Consider the following 14123-nt stretch of genomic DNA (forward strand, 5'->3'; position numbering starts at 1 on the left):
TTTTACCTCCAATATTCCTGCTCTCAACACAGTAGTTGTTTTTAACACAAGCTGCTTTCTACACAGCAGTTGCTCTTTACACAGTAGCTGCTCTCTACACATGTGTGACTGGTCCGCATACATACATTACGGCGCCAACCCTGTTACATACACCTATATGTGTACGGGGTATATGTGATGGGGTTGGCGGGATGATGTCATCACGCCAGGTACTCATCTGTGGGCGTATCTGCATGTAGGCAGACCCACCTGGAGACGGATAGAGGAGCAGTGTCTCAGTTCCTAAGACCATCGGAAATACGTGTTTTCAGATGGTCTTAGGCGACCCCTGTGAAAGGGTTGAAAAGTGCTGGTCTAGACTTTGTAGAAAGAGAAAAACAGTATAATGGAAAGAATGATGGGCACAGATTACCTGGATTCTACTTGCAGCTCTGCTGCTAGTAATTTCCGGACTATAGATCATTATTTTTCTTTCTAATCTAAAACGTTTAGATTAGTCTTCATGTCTAAATGCATACACACACACTAACACACAATATAGCATTCTGAAAGAAGCCCTGGTAGTATGGTGGGCTACACACACACTGGGCTGCTAACCACAAGGGCAGCAGTTTGAAACCCTTGGCTGCCCCTCAGGGGAAAGATGAGGCTTTTTCTCCCCTTAAACACTCACAACTTGGGAAACCATAAAGGGCAGTTCTACTCTGTCTTCTATAGTCACTCTGAATTTGGTTGGTTTCTTGTTTAAATAAAGCACTCGGAAACCTTTTGAACTCTAAAATATTTGAATTTTTTAGAACACATCCATAGTCAGATCTATTTTAATCTATTATAATACTTCTAATATGCCGTCTGATAACTAGGCTATTCCCATACCTCACTTATGGTCAGAGAGGAATCACATGAGGCTCATTCTCTGCAGATCCTGAGCATGTAGTTTGGACTCCCATGGTCATTCATAGCCTTCTGCAAATCAGAACTTTACAGTTTAAGCTCTGATACCCTTCCCGCCTTCAGACTTGGATTATATCATTTCCACTCCTTATATCACAGTAGTTGATTTGTTTCTTCCATGTGGGCTTAGTAGACATTGCACTTAGATGGCTGCTTGTTTGTAAACAAACCTTTGAGACCCCGGTCACTATTCTTTCTGATATCCGGGCACCATCCACAATCTTCACCACATCTTGTTAAAGAACCCATATCTTCTATGTTTCCTTCATGAGGATGAGTATCGAGCAGAGCCATATCCTAAGAAATGATTGCTTTAAGATTAGAACTAGGATTTAGCGCAAGCCCAAATTCCATTCCTAAATCTCTCTTTTCTATCTGCCTCTGGTTCTTGTTGGAGATATCTTTGCTATTTTATGCTAGAGAATCTTATCAATCAACCCCCTGCAGTATAAAGTCCTTCTGTTTATAGTGCTATTGATTTAACCCATGGTAATGTATTTAAAACAGAATTGAAAAAGGAAGATTAAACAAGTGTAGGTGAACTATAAATTGAGTACATGGATTATTGACTCGCACAGATCAGGTACTTATGTGACAGGACACTATTTACACAAACAATGAGAGCTGTGATGAAGCAAAACTTACAATAATATCCACAGACAATAATATATGTTGTAATGAATCAAGTAGGGTATTGCAGTAGTAAGTAAATGTTAGTCAGTCTGCTGACAGATCTGTACTCTTGGTATAACTGTCCTCTGCTTCTTCACACTCCTTGATAGAACCCAGTCCACCTAATGGGGTTTCCACATCACATCCCTCTGACCTGGCCTTTGGATAATATTGTGCAACTCGAAAACCCAGGGTTAAATGCCCCAGTGTTCTGTGGCCCAGGGCCTGGTTCTCCAGGGGCTGTACAGAAACTCAGGCCAGTGTAACCTTTAGGAGTCTAGTTCATCATACTCTCGCCTTGGGGTCTAGGAAAGTATTGTTAGTATTTCCCCCACTAGGAGGTTGGGCTCTTCCCCTTCTTTACCAACGGAAGTGTCCTTGTCTTCTCCAAGATGCGTGTGCTCCCTTACCTCCTTCAGACCGGATTGTCCCATCAGCAGCTCTTTTCCCAATGGTAGGAATGGTTGGGGGTTGGTGGGGACCTCATCGCATGTTTGCATGGTAGCCACTAAGTGGTCATCTTCCTTTTCCCCCCGCTCTTGAAAAGCTGACCCCAGCTGGAATGATTCTTGTTTCAATAGCGTTTTCAGGATACACATAAAGAAAGGATGGTGTGTGGTTCATGGGCACTAGTCCGACTCTAACGAATTGCTCGGCAGCCTTAGTTAGCAGATTGCATGACCTGAAAGCATGAGTTTGCCTTCATTTTGGTGTTTACCCTGACAGCACTGTGCTCATCAGTATTTGTCCTTTTGTGATTTGCTGACATCACTCAGCATCATATGCTTCCCAGATCCCATTGGCGATGTCTTTTGATCACTACTGGTTGATTTATTTCCTTCTGATTTTTCTATTGTTTTTTTCCCTTCACTCAGGAGCTCTGTTGACACCACTGGGGAAACACTGAACTGCTAACTGCAAAGTCAGTGGTTCAAATCCACCAGCTGCACCACAGGAGAAAGATGGGGCTATATGTTCCTATAAACAGTTACAGACTTGGAAATGCTATAGAGCAGTGGTTCTCCACCTTCCTAATGCCGCAATCCCTTAATACAGTTCCTCATGTTGTGGTGACCCCCCCAACCATAAAATTAATTTCGTTGCTACTGCATAACTGTAATTTTGCTACTGTTATGAATCAGGCGACCCCTGTGAAAGGGTTGTTCAACCCCCAAAGGGGTCGCGACCCACAGGTTGAGAACTGCTGCTGTAGAGGGTTGGTAGGGGGTTGATTAGGTGAACTAAATAGAAACAGCAGAATACTCTTTATATTCAGAAAGAGCCTTTCTAGCTCTTTTGATGTTTCCTGCTTGCATCTACTGAACTGCATGTGAGGAACCCTATTTATAAGTAAAAAGGCAATGAAGAAGTTACGCAATAGGCTTCAAGGCACAATGAAACTGTAATTAGCTGATGCATAGCCTGTTGACTTCATCATTTTTTCCAAAACGGCTGCCATTATGAAGTCAAAGAACCTATGATCAGTCACGGTGAACATATGTGCAATGAACTATACACAGATTAATTAATACAAGGTTATTACCTTTGCCTCTAAAGTCTGGGAAGGAAATGTAAAACAATTCCCATACTAATTGTTCTCACTAATCTATGGTGCAGAGAACCAAATAAAATAAAATCTATAAATGCCTAACTTTCCATTCAGGATCTCGCCTGAAAATTCCATTAGCGCCCCTCCCCCCAAAAAAAACATTGGTGGTGATAGCACACTCATCACAGCAGTTTACTTCACATAAAGGAGCTGTCAGTCATCGACCTAGGCTAACCCACGACACATATGCTGGGAAAGCAAATGCTGTTTGCATGGCTTTGTCCCCTCTCATTCTTGTCCAGAGATTGGGCATGCTTCCTCTTCAACTTGGAAACTGTCAGAAAAATGCCCCCATTGCCCCCCAAAGAAACAGACACAGGCAAAGTTCAGAGGGACACATTCCATGGAAGCCACCCCCAGTAGAGCAAAGCGCAAAGCAAGCCTCTGGCATCTGTGAGTGGCTGTCCCCAGTCGGAAGTCTGGGACCACATCCCCAATGCCCACGTCACTGAACCAAAGTGAAGGGTTTTTGGCCAGCAAGACCCCTCCTTTCCCTATGGATCTCAGGAATGCTTCTGACCCAATACATGTCCCTTTGTGCTCTATTTGAATCTTTGGGACTAGAGACTGCAACTTGGACAGTTTGAATCTTGTTTCTAGATACTGGCCTCTTTCAAAGGAAAGCCCAAAGCAAACCAACCTCCCTGCCATCAAGCTGATCCTGACCCCTTGTGACCCCTTACAGAGTTTCTGAGACTAAATCTGTATGGACCACCTTATTTTTCTCCAGCAGAAGCAGCTGGTGGATTTGAATGTCCAGCCTAACAGCAGCCAAACACCTAATCCACAAGGGCTCCCTTTGTCTTACTTCCTTAGTGCCACTATAACAGAAATACAAAAAGTGGGTGACTTTAACCAATGGACTTCCCCCGCCACCACCCGCCCCCCCCCTTTTTTTTTTTTTACATTGTAGACTGCAAGTTTGAATTCAGGGCACCAGTTCTACAGGAAGGCTTTCAATGTCCACTTTGGGGGAAATTCTTGTTTCTTCCAGCTTCTCTTCTTTGGTTATTTCCATTTGGCAATCCACCCTCCCCCTAACTTGATTTTTTGCCTAATCTGCTCTTTTTATATTTCAGATGTGGTAGATTTCAGATTGAAAATACAACCTACATTGATTTGGCCCCATTCGTAAAGCAAAGCGAACTCTAATCCCTCATGGGGTCACATTCATACATACAAGGATTAGGATCGATCATGCACACTTTGGAGGAAGACAATTCAATTCATAACACCTTTGTTTTTTTCATTTTCCCCCAAATTCTCCCACTATTTTCCACTGTCCTGTTTCCATTCCCTTTATCAAGTCATACTGTCAGAACTCATCATCTCATAACTCTTGCCTTGTCATGGACTCCTCATTGCTCACTCTATCTTCTATTCTATAATTCTTCCTACCTAACATCACTCTACTCATCATTTTAGGATATAGCTGTGAGCCTGTGATTTTCGTGGATTAAAACACATACACAAGCATTACCACAACTCCGACTCACAGTGACACTGCAGGGCAGAGTACAGCTGCTCTGTAGGGTTTCAGAGACCGTAAATCTGTATGGGAGTCAAAAGCCCATCCTTCTCCAACAGAGCAGATGATGAGTTTGAATTGCTAACCTTTTGGTTAATAGCCCAACATGTATGCCACTAGGCCACTAGGGCTGCTACATAAGCAAGTTTAATTACCCATATCTAACATCTTCAGTTAATCCTTCCATTAATCCAACAAGGTTTAATGAATGAGCAAGGTACTGGGAATGTCAAATCAAGGATGAGATCAAGTTGAGGAGGGGGGAAGTGAAAATGAGATTCCGAATACGATGAATATCTTGCATGCATTATGTGCTAATACAAGATTAAGAAAGTGTCCACAAGTGTCTCTTGTGCCAAAGGAACAAAATAGCTCATATCAAGATGACTGTCAAAACAGAACACTTACAACCCAGTTTCATATCTTTTACTTTGGTCTCTAACTGGTAACTAGACTGGGACTTTAGATCTCAAAGAAAGAAAGGAATCTTTCCCTCAAAGCAGCTAAGTGCCATGTCATGGACATAATAGCCAGTTGTTTCAACTGTTGGCCATCTTGAGTGTGTAAGGGTAGACCTGCACTCATGGGCTGTTTTCTCACTCATAGAGTTTTCAGTGGCTGATTTTGGGGGGAGATAGATAGCCAAGCTTTTCTTCCCAGGCACCCGAGTGAACTTGAACCACCAACCTTTTGTTGAGCAGTTGCATACAGCATTAAGCATTTCTACCACTCAGGGATTCCTTGGGCATAACAGGCTTACAAAAACCATTTTGTAAAAAAATATTACTTGCCAGTATTGACTGTACACAATAACACCACGTTTGAAAATGTGAATAAGCATAATTTCTATTAGTTTTCAAAGAAATTTGATAACTGAAAACTTTGTTTTCTCTTCATTGGTGCTTATCAAGGTTTGTGTGAGTGATTCTTCTTCTTTTATACTGCATTGCTTGCATAGCAGTCCATCAACAATGTGAAAGATGATAGCAAATTGATGAGGTCACATTCCATCTTATTCAGTTCAGCGAGACTCCCATCTTTGGGACTGGCTTCAGATGATTTTTGGAGGATGAAGCTGTTACTTGTATTCCTGCAGAAACACATACATAAACCATAAGGCATGACCCTTCCCAGTACATTTCTGGATAGCTTATTGTCTTGGGAGAATTCTCTACCTTTTGGAGATATAAGCGAGTAGATTTGTGCATAGGAAGAACACTAGTATTCCAAAGGATGGCCAAAATGTTTGGCACACAAATTGTGCTGCTCTTAAAAACAACATTCCTTCAAGCAAACCATTGGGCCAAGCCAGTTTCATTCTTACACACAAATGATAGCATGACGTTTCTTCGGGTGGACTTCACTACCATCTCACATCTTAATTCTTTTAGTCATAGTTGCGTTACAACGATCCTTTAGTATATATTACTACGATTGCTATACATACTGAATCATGTAAAGGACTGGTGCTTATTTTTAAAGATCTCAAATATGACAGTTCTCCAGGGATAACCAAACATGAAAATGTGTCCATCTCTGAGCCTGATGCAACTGGCCCACAGATATTTTTTGAAGCATTTTTATAGGAGTGCTGGTGGCTCTCACTAGCCTACTTACTTAGAGTTTTCTTAATGCATTTTTCATTCAAAATATTTATTTAACATTTAAGTACTTGGCACCCATCCGTGAACATACCTCGATAAAAGTGTCTGTCTTAATTGGACTTGGGGTCTGTTCCCCAGGACCAAGTGTCTTTCCATTGGTGATGGTTTATGGGTAATGGTGTCAGTTGGAACTATGTGAAACTACTGAACAAGTGTTTGAACTGGCAACTCCTTTTATTATGACCTCTGCCTGAAGCCCCTGCTCCCTTTGTCTTCCTTTGGCTACTTACTTCTCATTATTCAGGTGTGGGCTCAAAAGTTCACCTCCCTTAGCCCCTCCTTTTGCTCTCCTCACCCAATGCTACCAACTCTCACAGCAGTCATGAGTCAGAAGACTGTTCAGTGAACTCCGGAAGACATGATTACCGGTCACTGGTTAATTTGTGTTCTAATGTATTTTCTTCTCCATCACTAGTATGTAATCATCATGAGAGCAAGTAAGTATGGCATCTTCATTGCTGAATATTCAGTGGCTCTCACAGTCTCTGACACACATGTTGAGTAAGTGGATAAGCCAGGGTATCGCTACAATTCTCATAACAGCATTGTCAAGAGAAATACAATGTAGGCCCCAGATGTTATCTGAAAATTTTCAGGAGGCAAATTAAAAATAAAACATGTCAGACTAATTGTAGTAATATAGTTTACTTAGCCCGCTGTGTCTAAAATAGAATTATTTGAGCCAACAAGCCATGTAATAAATTGAACAAGGTCGTGTTCATTCCCTTTTGCTCTACTTTCTCTTCAAAATCTGTGGTGTGATTTACTTGATTTACACTTAAATTTCATAGTGGAGAAAAGTAGATTTGCATACACAAACTGTTCTAGCAAATTTAAAAGTTTCCTAATAACTGAAGCCAGGATTGTTTTTAATGTTTAAGTAAAATTAAAAATTCAGTTTCTCAGTAACTCCAGTCACACGCCAAGTGTTCATGAACTACATACAAGAAGACAATATGCTTAATTTCAATGTGTGGCTGTGTGAAAATTATCAGAACATCTGCCCTATGCACTCTGGTACTGAACATAACTCATCAACATATATTGCACAAAGGAAAAGACCAATCTTTTAGCACCCTGTGGAAGTTCTCCCTATTTTATGACCATCCGTTTTGTTTACTCACCCCGTGAAAAATTACCTCCCATGGCAAACAGATGGATGGATGTTAACAGGGAGTATGCACAGCCCACAACGTTTGTATCTATGCAACAATTCAGGTTAGAGGAACCTTATTATTGGGCCATTCACACACATGACCATTTAAACTGATTACTGATTACTGTACTTTATCAAGCTTTCACAACCACTCGTTTGCCTTCAGCACAGCAGAGCCTGCCGCAAGCATTTCTGGGAAGCTTTTAGGATATTTAAATGGGTCTGCAAATCAATCATGTGCATGGCTGATGCGGCCCACTGGGTTACACAGTGCAGTGTTACATCATTTTATGCTCTTGGGAATGTTCCCCATATCTCAGAACGCCATCCATAGTAAATGTCATTCTGAGATGGAGGGTAGGGATGGGAGACCATGATTACTTTAGAAAATATATCTCACAGATCAATCACAATGTAAAGGAAGGAGAAAAAAATTGCTAGCTTGTGACCACACCATTTATGATTATTTTTTTAAAACTAAAACGACACTATTTGGAGCTGACCATTTAGAGCTATGATACAGCTCCAGGTACTGAATGAATTTTCTCAATATGGGAATTGGGACCCATTTTAAAGGAAATTTATCTGTGTTCTCATTAAAGAAATTGAAGGAGATCGGTTAAATTATTATTATTGATTTATTCGATAGTCCAGATTCCTGGTAGATGAACTGAATTAGTGTATTTTAATTCATGCAAAATACTTGCAATCAGATATTTAGGTTGCTTTATAATGTCATTATTGTTTTTAAATTACCAGGTAATTCCTGAGATATTACCACCCCAAAATGTCTTTATATATTTTTTTGTTACATCAAAAAGCATACTTTATTTTATAGTGATAGAATTTATGTATCAAATAGCACTATAATAGAATGATTTGATATAGCTTCAAACTTCATACATTTTTATGACTTTCATGTTATCCAGCTCAAAAGAAACACCACATAACTTTGATTTTAATAAGAAGTTCAGAAAGGGGTGTGTGTGTCAAAGTTCATTCCAAGATTATTCTCCTACTTAGACTGAGATAAGTAGATATGAAAATAATAGGAGGAAATTCAATGTACTGAGCATTAAGTGCGCAAAACAGAAATGTTTAAAATATTCTGTTAATGGTTAAAAATAATCTGAACTCTCAGTCCAATGACCATTTGCCAGGGAGAACCAAAGTTGAGAAATTTCTATTAAAAACATGAGTCAGAGGGGAAAATGCAGAGGCTGGTCATGAAGGAAATGTTCTCATTTCATTCCCAATTGGTCCTTCCTAAGATCACATGTTCTGGGCATGTTTAAAAGACAGGTGTCTGGACTCCAGAGAGTCAAACCCCTTCCCCAAAGCAGCAGCTCTCTTCTCACCCAGCAGCACAATCAGACACAGCTCACAAAATGTGTGATGCATTTGTAGGCACCTGGAAACTGGTCTCCAGTGAAAACTTTGATGAGTACATGAAAGAAGTGGGTAAGAAAATGCCTTGTGGGGTGACTGAATGTATCACTTTTTCTCTAGGGGAAAAGGGTGTGTGTTTGCCAGATAGGATAATGCTGTTTCTTCTATAGAGAATGTACAAGTTTTAGGTGAGAACCATGTGTTTCTAGAAACATTCTGGATCAAAGCCAGGACGAATGCTTCCTAAAGGTAAAATGGTCTTAAAAAGGGTTTAAACAGAATTGTTATGCTCTGTACAAATGGCAAGTGTTTAATTGCTACACTTGTTTTCCTTGGTTTATGTGGCCCTTTACCTGTTGTTCTTTAATTCTCTCTTGCAATGAGAAAAGCAATTATATGGATGTAAAAGGAGTATTGATTTCATAGGATGCACTCCTGTTCATTTGAGACGGAAACATTATAATTCTCATCATAACATAGATGCCTTAAAAATGTTGTATTCAATGTATTCTCACCAATGTTTCAAGTTTTAATGTCAATCCAGTAAAATGTATGTATGTTTTATGGGCAACAAAAGCTTCATTCTAGAAAATATGTTTCCTAGAGGACTGACTGATACACTTCTTGAGCTAAAAATTACACGGGATGGCATAGAGTTGTTAGTTCAAGAGGAGAACACTACATACAGAAAATCTCCTATTTGAAAGATAGCTTTAAGTTTTTTAGATTGACTTTTCATTGTCTTTGAACGTTCCCCAGATAACCAGAAAAGTAAAGCACGGTGCGGAGATGGGTTCGCACTGGGGCCCTTTCCTGGCCTGAGAGGCCTCTTTCTCCTACCCTTGTACATGAAATAAGATACATTTTCACGAGTTGGGGAGGGATATTTAATTTATACAGTCTTTCCATTGGGGTTTAGATTTAATGACTAGATCTCAAAAGACTTAGAAGTTTCCCCTAGCTTATAAAGTATGTTTTGCATATAGATTACTATTATTTTACTTGTTTGAAGACCAGAGGGAAATCAGAAACGTCAGCAAGACTCAAACCTACCTTTGTAGACTATTAGGTTGTAAGAGTCAGTCAACTAATTAATATGCACCGGTAAGAATACCAGGATTTGAAAACTCTTATTTTTTTTAAAAAACAGACTGTACCCTGAACATTAATCATTAAACTCCTAAAATGAAAAGTACTAATAATAAGACAATTAGATAAACCACAAACTGCTCTAATGGATGAGTGGACAAGCATCGGCTTCATCAAATAAGGACAGAATCAAGGAGTGGGAGAGAATGGTTTTTGCTGTGCCAGACTATCCCAGAAGTACAATATGTTGCTTGACTTCAAGCACAGCATCCAATCACTATGTGGACGTATTCCATATGTCTGATGTTCTGCTTTGTAACAGCACTTGGGGAAGCAACACAATGCCTTCCCACCTGGGGTCCTTTTCAGATGGGGAGCTAAATCAGAGCTGCAGCATTCCCTGATTTGTTCCATCTTTCTCTCCCAGTTTGCAATTATTTTTAATCTTCCATACCCACAGGTAGGCTTTAGTCAAAGAAGTCTAGATGATTTATGTAACAATTCAGCCAATCTCTGACTGCCATAAATGCCACATACCATGCAGCAAGTTACCACTGTCAATGTCCGGTTGTAGATTTTCCACCTGAAGCATTACACAAGAAACATACATTCTTCTCAAAAACAAAGAAAGGCGAATTTTCAATGTAATTGGGAATTTAAGCGTTGGTTTCTAAGCTTATTAACATTGCGATTGCTTACATGTTCAGCTTTTCATAACCAGTGTCCAGCTCTTTTCTATTTCTTATTACTTACTGAGAACAGCCATTCTAAAATAGTATTCATGTGAGAAACATTTTGCCTCCTGGAAAAATTAATCTAAATAAATAAAATTTAAAAATTGGAAAAGAAGCCAGGGAAGTAGATTGATATCAAGCACCATGAAATATGATTCTCATTTACCCCAAATAGATCATCCTTGAACTCAACTCCCCCTCACCCCCCAAAAAAATTCCTGGTGACTGAACCCCATTTGGGTATGGGGTAGACAGCTCCAGCTAAAGTAAGAAGTGGGCTGGCCCTATCGCAAAGGACGTGCTGGACTAGAGGAATCGAATGCCACCACAAGTCCTGTTAAGCATTCTCTTTGACTCTGGACCTCAACAATTTTAGTATCTAAGAAGGCAAAGTTGAAATGCCTTAAGAGGAGTTCATTAATTGGGCAGCATGATCGTGGCCTTTCTAATGGGTTTAGATAAACAGTTACCTTGAGATTATAGTAATTTTTTAATTTTTCAAAACGTATTCCAGAAGGCTTGACCTTTTTATATACTCTTGGTGAAAATTAACAATGGCTCTCATGATGAGTTACACCCAGAACCAGAGAAAGAGATGCTGAAGAAAAAGGGCCCGCACCCATTGGGCGCTAGAGTTTTCCTCTGAGAATTAAACTGACTGCTCATCTCGCAGCAGCTGTTTCACTGAGGTCTTTCAGGGTCTTTCCCCTCCCGGTAAGCACGCATAGACTGTTGGTGTGAGGGTGATGTCGTGTCTGACTTTTTCTTTTCCGATCTGTAGGAGTGGGCTTCGCCACCCGGAAAGTGGCAGGCATGGCCAAGCCCAACCTGATCATCAGTGTGAACGGGGATGTCATCACCATTAAATCAGAAAGCACCTTTAAAAATACCGAGATTTCCTTCAAACTGGGCCAGGAATTTGATGAAATCACTCCAGATGACAGGAAAGTCAAGGTGAGGAACCGAGAAATGGCACAGATTCGGCCTCTAAATGATGGACGCCTGCAAGCTGTCCTTTTGTAATGAAAGAAGGAAATGTCAGAAGTAGTGATCGCTAAGGTCCTGGGCTTCAACCAGGTGGCCTTCCATATGTGGCTGCTGGTTTTTACTTCGTTCTATAAAATTGTCCTTACATTTTGAAAAAATGATCAACATGGTTTATTTATTTGACATACCATATACGGAGAGTCTGAAGTGAATTAAAGTAGCCTAACAATGGAAAAGAATATTTGGGAAAGAGTTGAAGGAGGGGATGAGAAGAAGAAGAAAAACACACACCTATAATGCTACCATCTCAACATAAATGTATTTATTATCTGCGTTATTTTTTCGGTATTCACTTCTGTAAACTCTCGTCATAACATACATTTAAATGGGCAGTCTGCTGTTTTTTATACTGTTTTTTCTTGTTGCAATATATTTTGCAATATATTCCAGTCATTTAAAATGATCAATGGCCATAAAAGATTCCTTTGAACAACGGTTGCCTTTTTACTTTAGTACTTGTCATCACATTCATGTTTGATGAGTTTTTATTATGCCTACAGAGCATCATCAGCTTAGAAGGGGGTGTGCTGGTCCAGGTGCAGAAGTGGGATGGAAAATCAACCACCATTCGGAGAAAACGAGTGGATGACAAAGTGGTCGTGGTGAGCATGACTGCTGCATCGTGCTAATCATTCGTTCATCTAAAGAAACGAGGATGAGTTTTGCTTACATAGATGTCACTCTGATTCTGATTTCGCTCTGGCCGCTCCCTCATGCTTTTAACATTAGAGAATCCCCTGACAGCTCTCAAGCTGTCTCCATCAGTGCACGTACCACGCTGCACTATGCATTTCTGTGTACGATTCTTCCTCGCCCTAAAGACTGTAAGATTCCCTGGGAGGGTGATATTTCTGGATCTTTTTATTTCCCAAACTTGGTGCAAAGGAGGATTGGTGGCATAGTAGGTTAAACAATGGGCTGCTAACTGCAAAGTCAGTGGTTCAAACCCACCATCCACTCTGTGGGAGAAGGATTTAAAGGAAAGGTTTAAGTCTTGGGAATACTATGGGGCAGTTCTCCTCTGTCCTGCAGGGTTTCTGTGAGTCTGAGTGGACTAGACAGCAGGGGTTTGGGTGGTGGGAACTTAATGCTTGATCAGTTATATAGACACCCAGAACATATGTGCGTGTGTTTAATGAATATTACTTCCTTCTCAATGCTGTGGGAGATTAAATGAATTAGTTCATTCTTTAGTCCAATCCCAACGTTGTGGGAGGCTGAATAAATTAGTTCATTGTTTAGTCCGGTGAATGACCAAGAACTTCTTTCCCATCTAGGAATGTGTCATGAAAGGCATCACTTCCACCAGAGTTTACGAGCGAGCATGAGCTACGGGACACGGAGCTGGACTGAAGCTTCCATCAGATTCGACAGCATTCTGTCAGATGTATTGTTCAAACAGATAATGTCGTTTCGACTAATGAGCAAGCAACTAATTTCCCCCCCAAACCGATTTTGTTCAATATGGCAGGGTTGGTTAAATAAACATTTTTTAGATTTAGAAGTTCATGTAATGATTTGTTCATTATGCCAGCTAGCAGCATAATTGAGTGAAGGCTCTGTTCCTGGAAGAAGTAATAAGATCTTTCATAATAATCTGCGGCAGCATAGACGTGAGTAGTCATGCAAGTTCCACTTTCTCATGTAAAGATGAGAATTCGGCCTGGTGCCATTCAGTTGTTTCTGACCTTATAGCAACGCAGCAGTGACAGAGTTGAACAGCCCCATTGGGTTCCCAAGGCTACCATCTTTCAGGAGCAGACTGCCACGTCTTTCTCCGACAGAGCGGCCCACGGGTTTGGACCTATCACCTTTGGGTTAGCTTCCAAGTGCTTAACCATTGTGCCACCGGGGCTCCTTTTGCCACGTAAGGCAGTTTTAAATGTAGTGACCTTGTCCACGTGTAATTGGTCCAAGTGCTTATACTTCACACCTGCCCTGGCCCAGAACATTGAGACAGACATGCATGTTAAAAACCAAACAAAACAAATATTTTTAGGCTCTAATTTTTGGGTGAGCCATGCAATCTCCAAAATCGCTCCAGAATAATATTATGATATTCATACCAGAAAGGAGATGACAGTCTTGTATGTGATCAAAAATTCAAATAGTTTTCAAACTGTTCTTTTTATTACCAGTAGAAGTTTTTATTGAAATCAAGTCTTGAATATATTCTGTAACTTTTTATACAAATAAAATATCCATATAATCCCCCAATATAACACAGACAAAAATGATAATGTTTTGCAGGTTCTATATGTGTTTGCCTTACATTTCGTGG

At 40.3% G+C, this 14123-nt stretch overlaps 1 protein-coding gene across 1 annotated transcript; it reads left to right on the top strand.

Annotated features, from left to right (window-relative positions):
• The first annotated feature begins 8924 nt into the window (after positions 1–8924).
• FABP4 (fatty acid binding protein 4) lies at positions 8925–13343 on the top strand. Its single transcript, XM_004697495.3, has 4 exons — positions 8925–9044; positions 11577–11749; positions 12343–12444; positions 13120–13343. The coding sequence occupies exons 1-4, from the start codon at positions 8972–8974 to the stop codon at positions 13168–13170; spliced, it is 399 nt and encodes a 132-aa protein (XP_004697552.1). The 5' UTR covers positions 8925–8971; the 3' UTR covers positions 13171–13343.
• The last annotated feature ends 780 nt before the right edge of the window (positions 13344–14123 follow it).

Source organism: Echinops telfairi, unplaced genomic scaffold, assembly GCF_000313985.2.
Source record: "Echinops telfairi isolate 266 unplaced genomic scaffold, ASM31398v2 ScPeMD7_1;HRSCAF=3_0, whole genome shotgun sequence".
Lineage (NCBI taxonomy): Eukaryota > Metazoa > Chordata > Mammalia > Afrosoricida > Tenrecidae > Echinops > Echinops telfairi.

Coding starts and splice junctions, on each gene's coding strand:
- FABP4 (XM_004697495.3), top strand. CDS start 8,972: ATGTGTGATGCATTTGTAGGCACCTGGAAACTGGTCTCCAGTGAAAAC. Junction 9,045..11,576: donor TGAGTACATGAAAGAAGTGG/GTAAGAAAATGC, acceptor TCCGATCTGTAG/GAGTGGGCTTCGCCACCCGG. Junction 11,750..12,342: donor CAGATGACAGGAAAGTCAAG/GTGAGGAACCGA, acceptor TTATGCCTACAG/AGCATCATCAGCTTAGAAGG.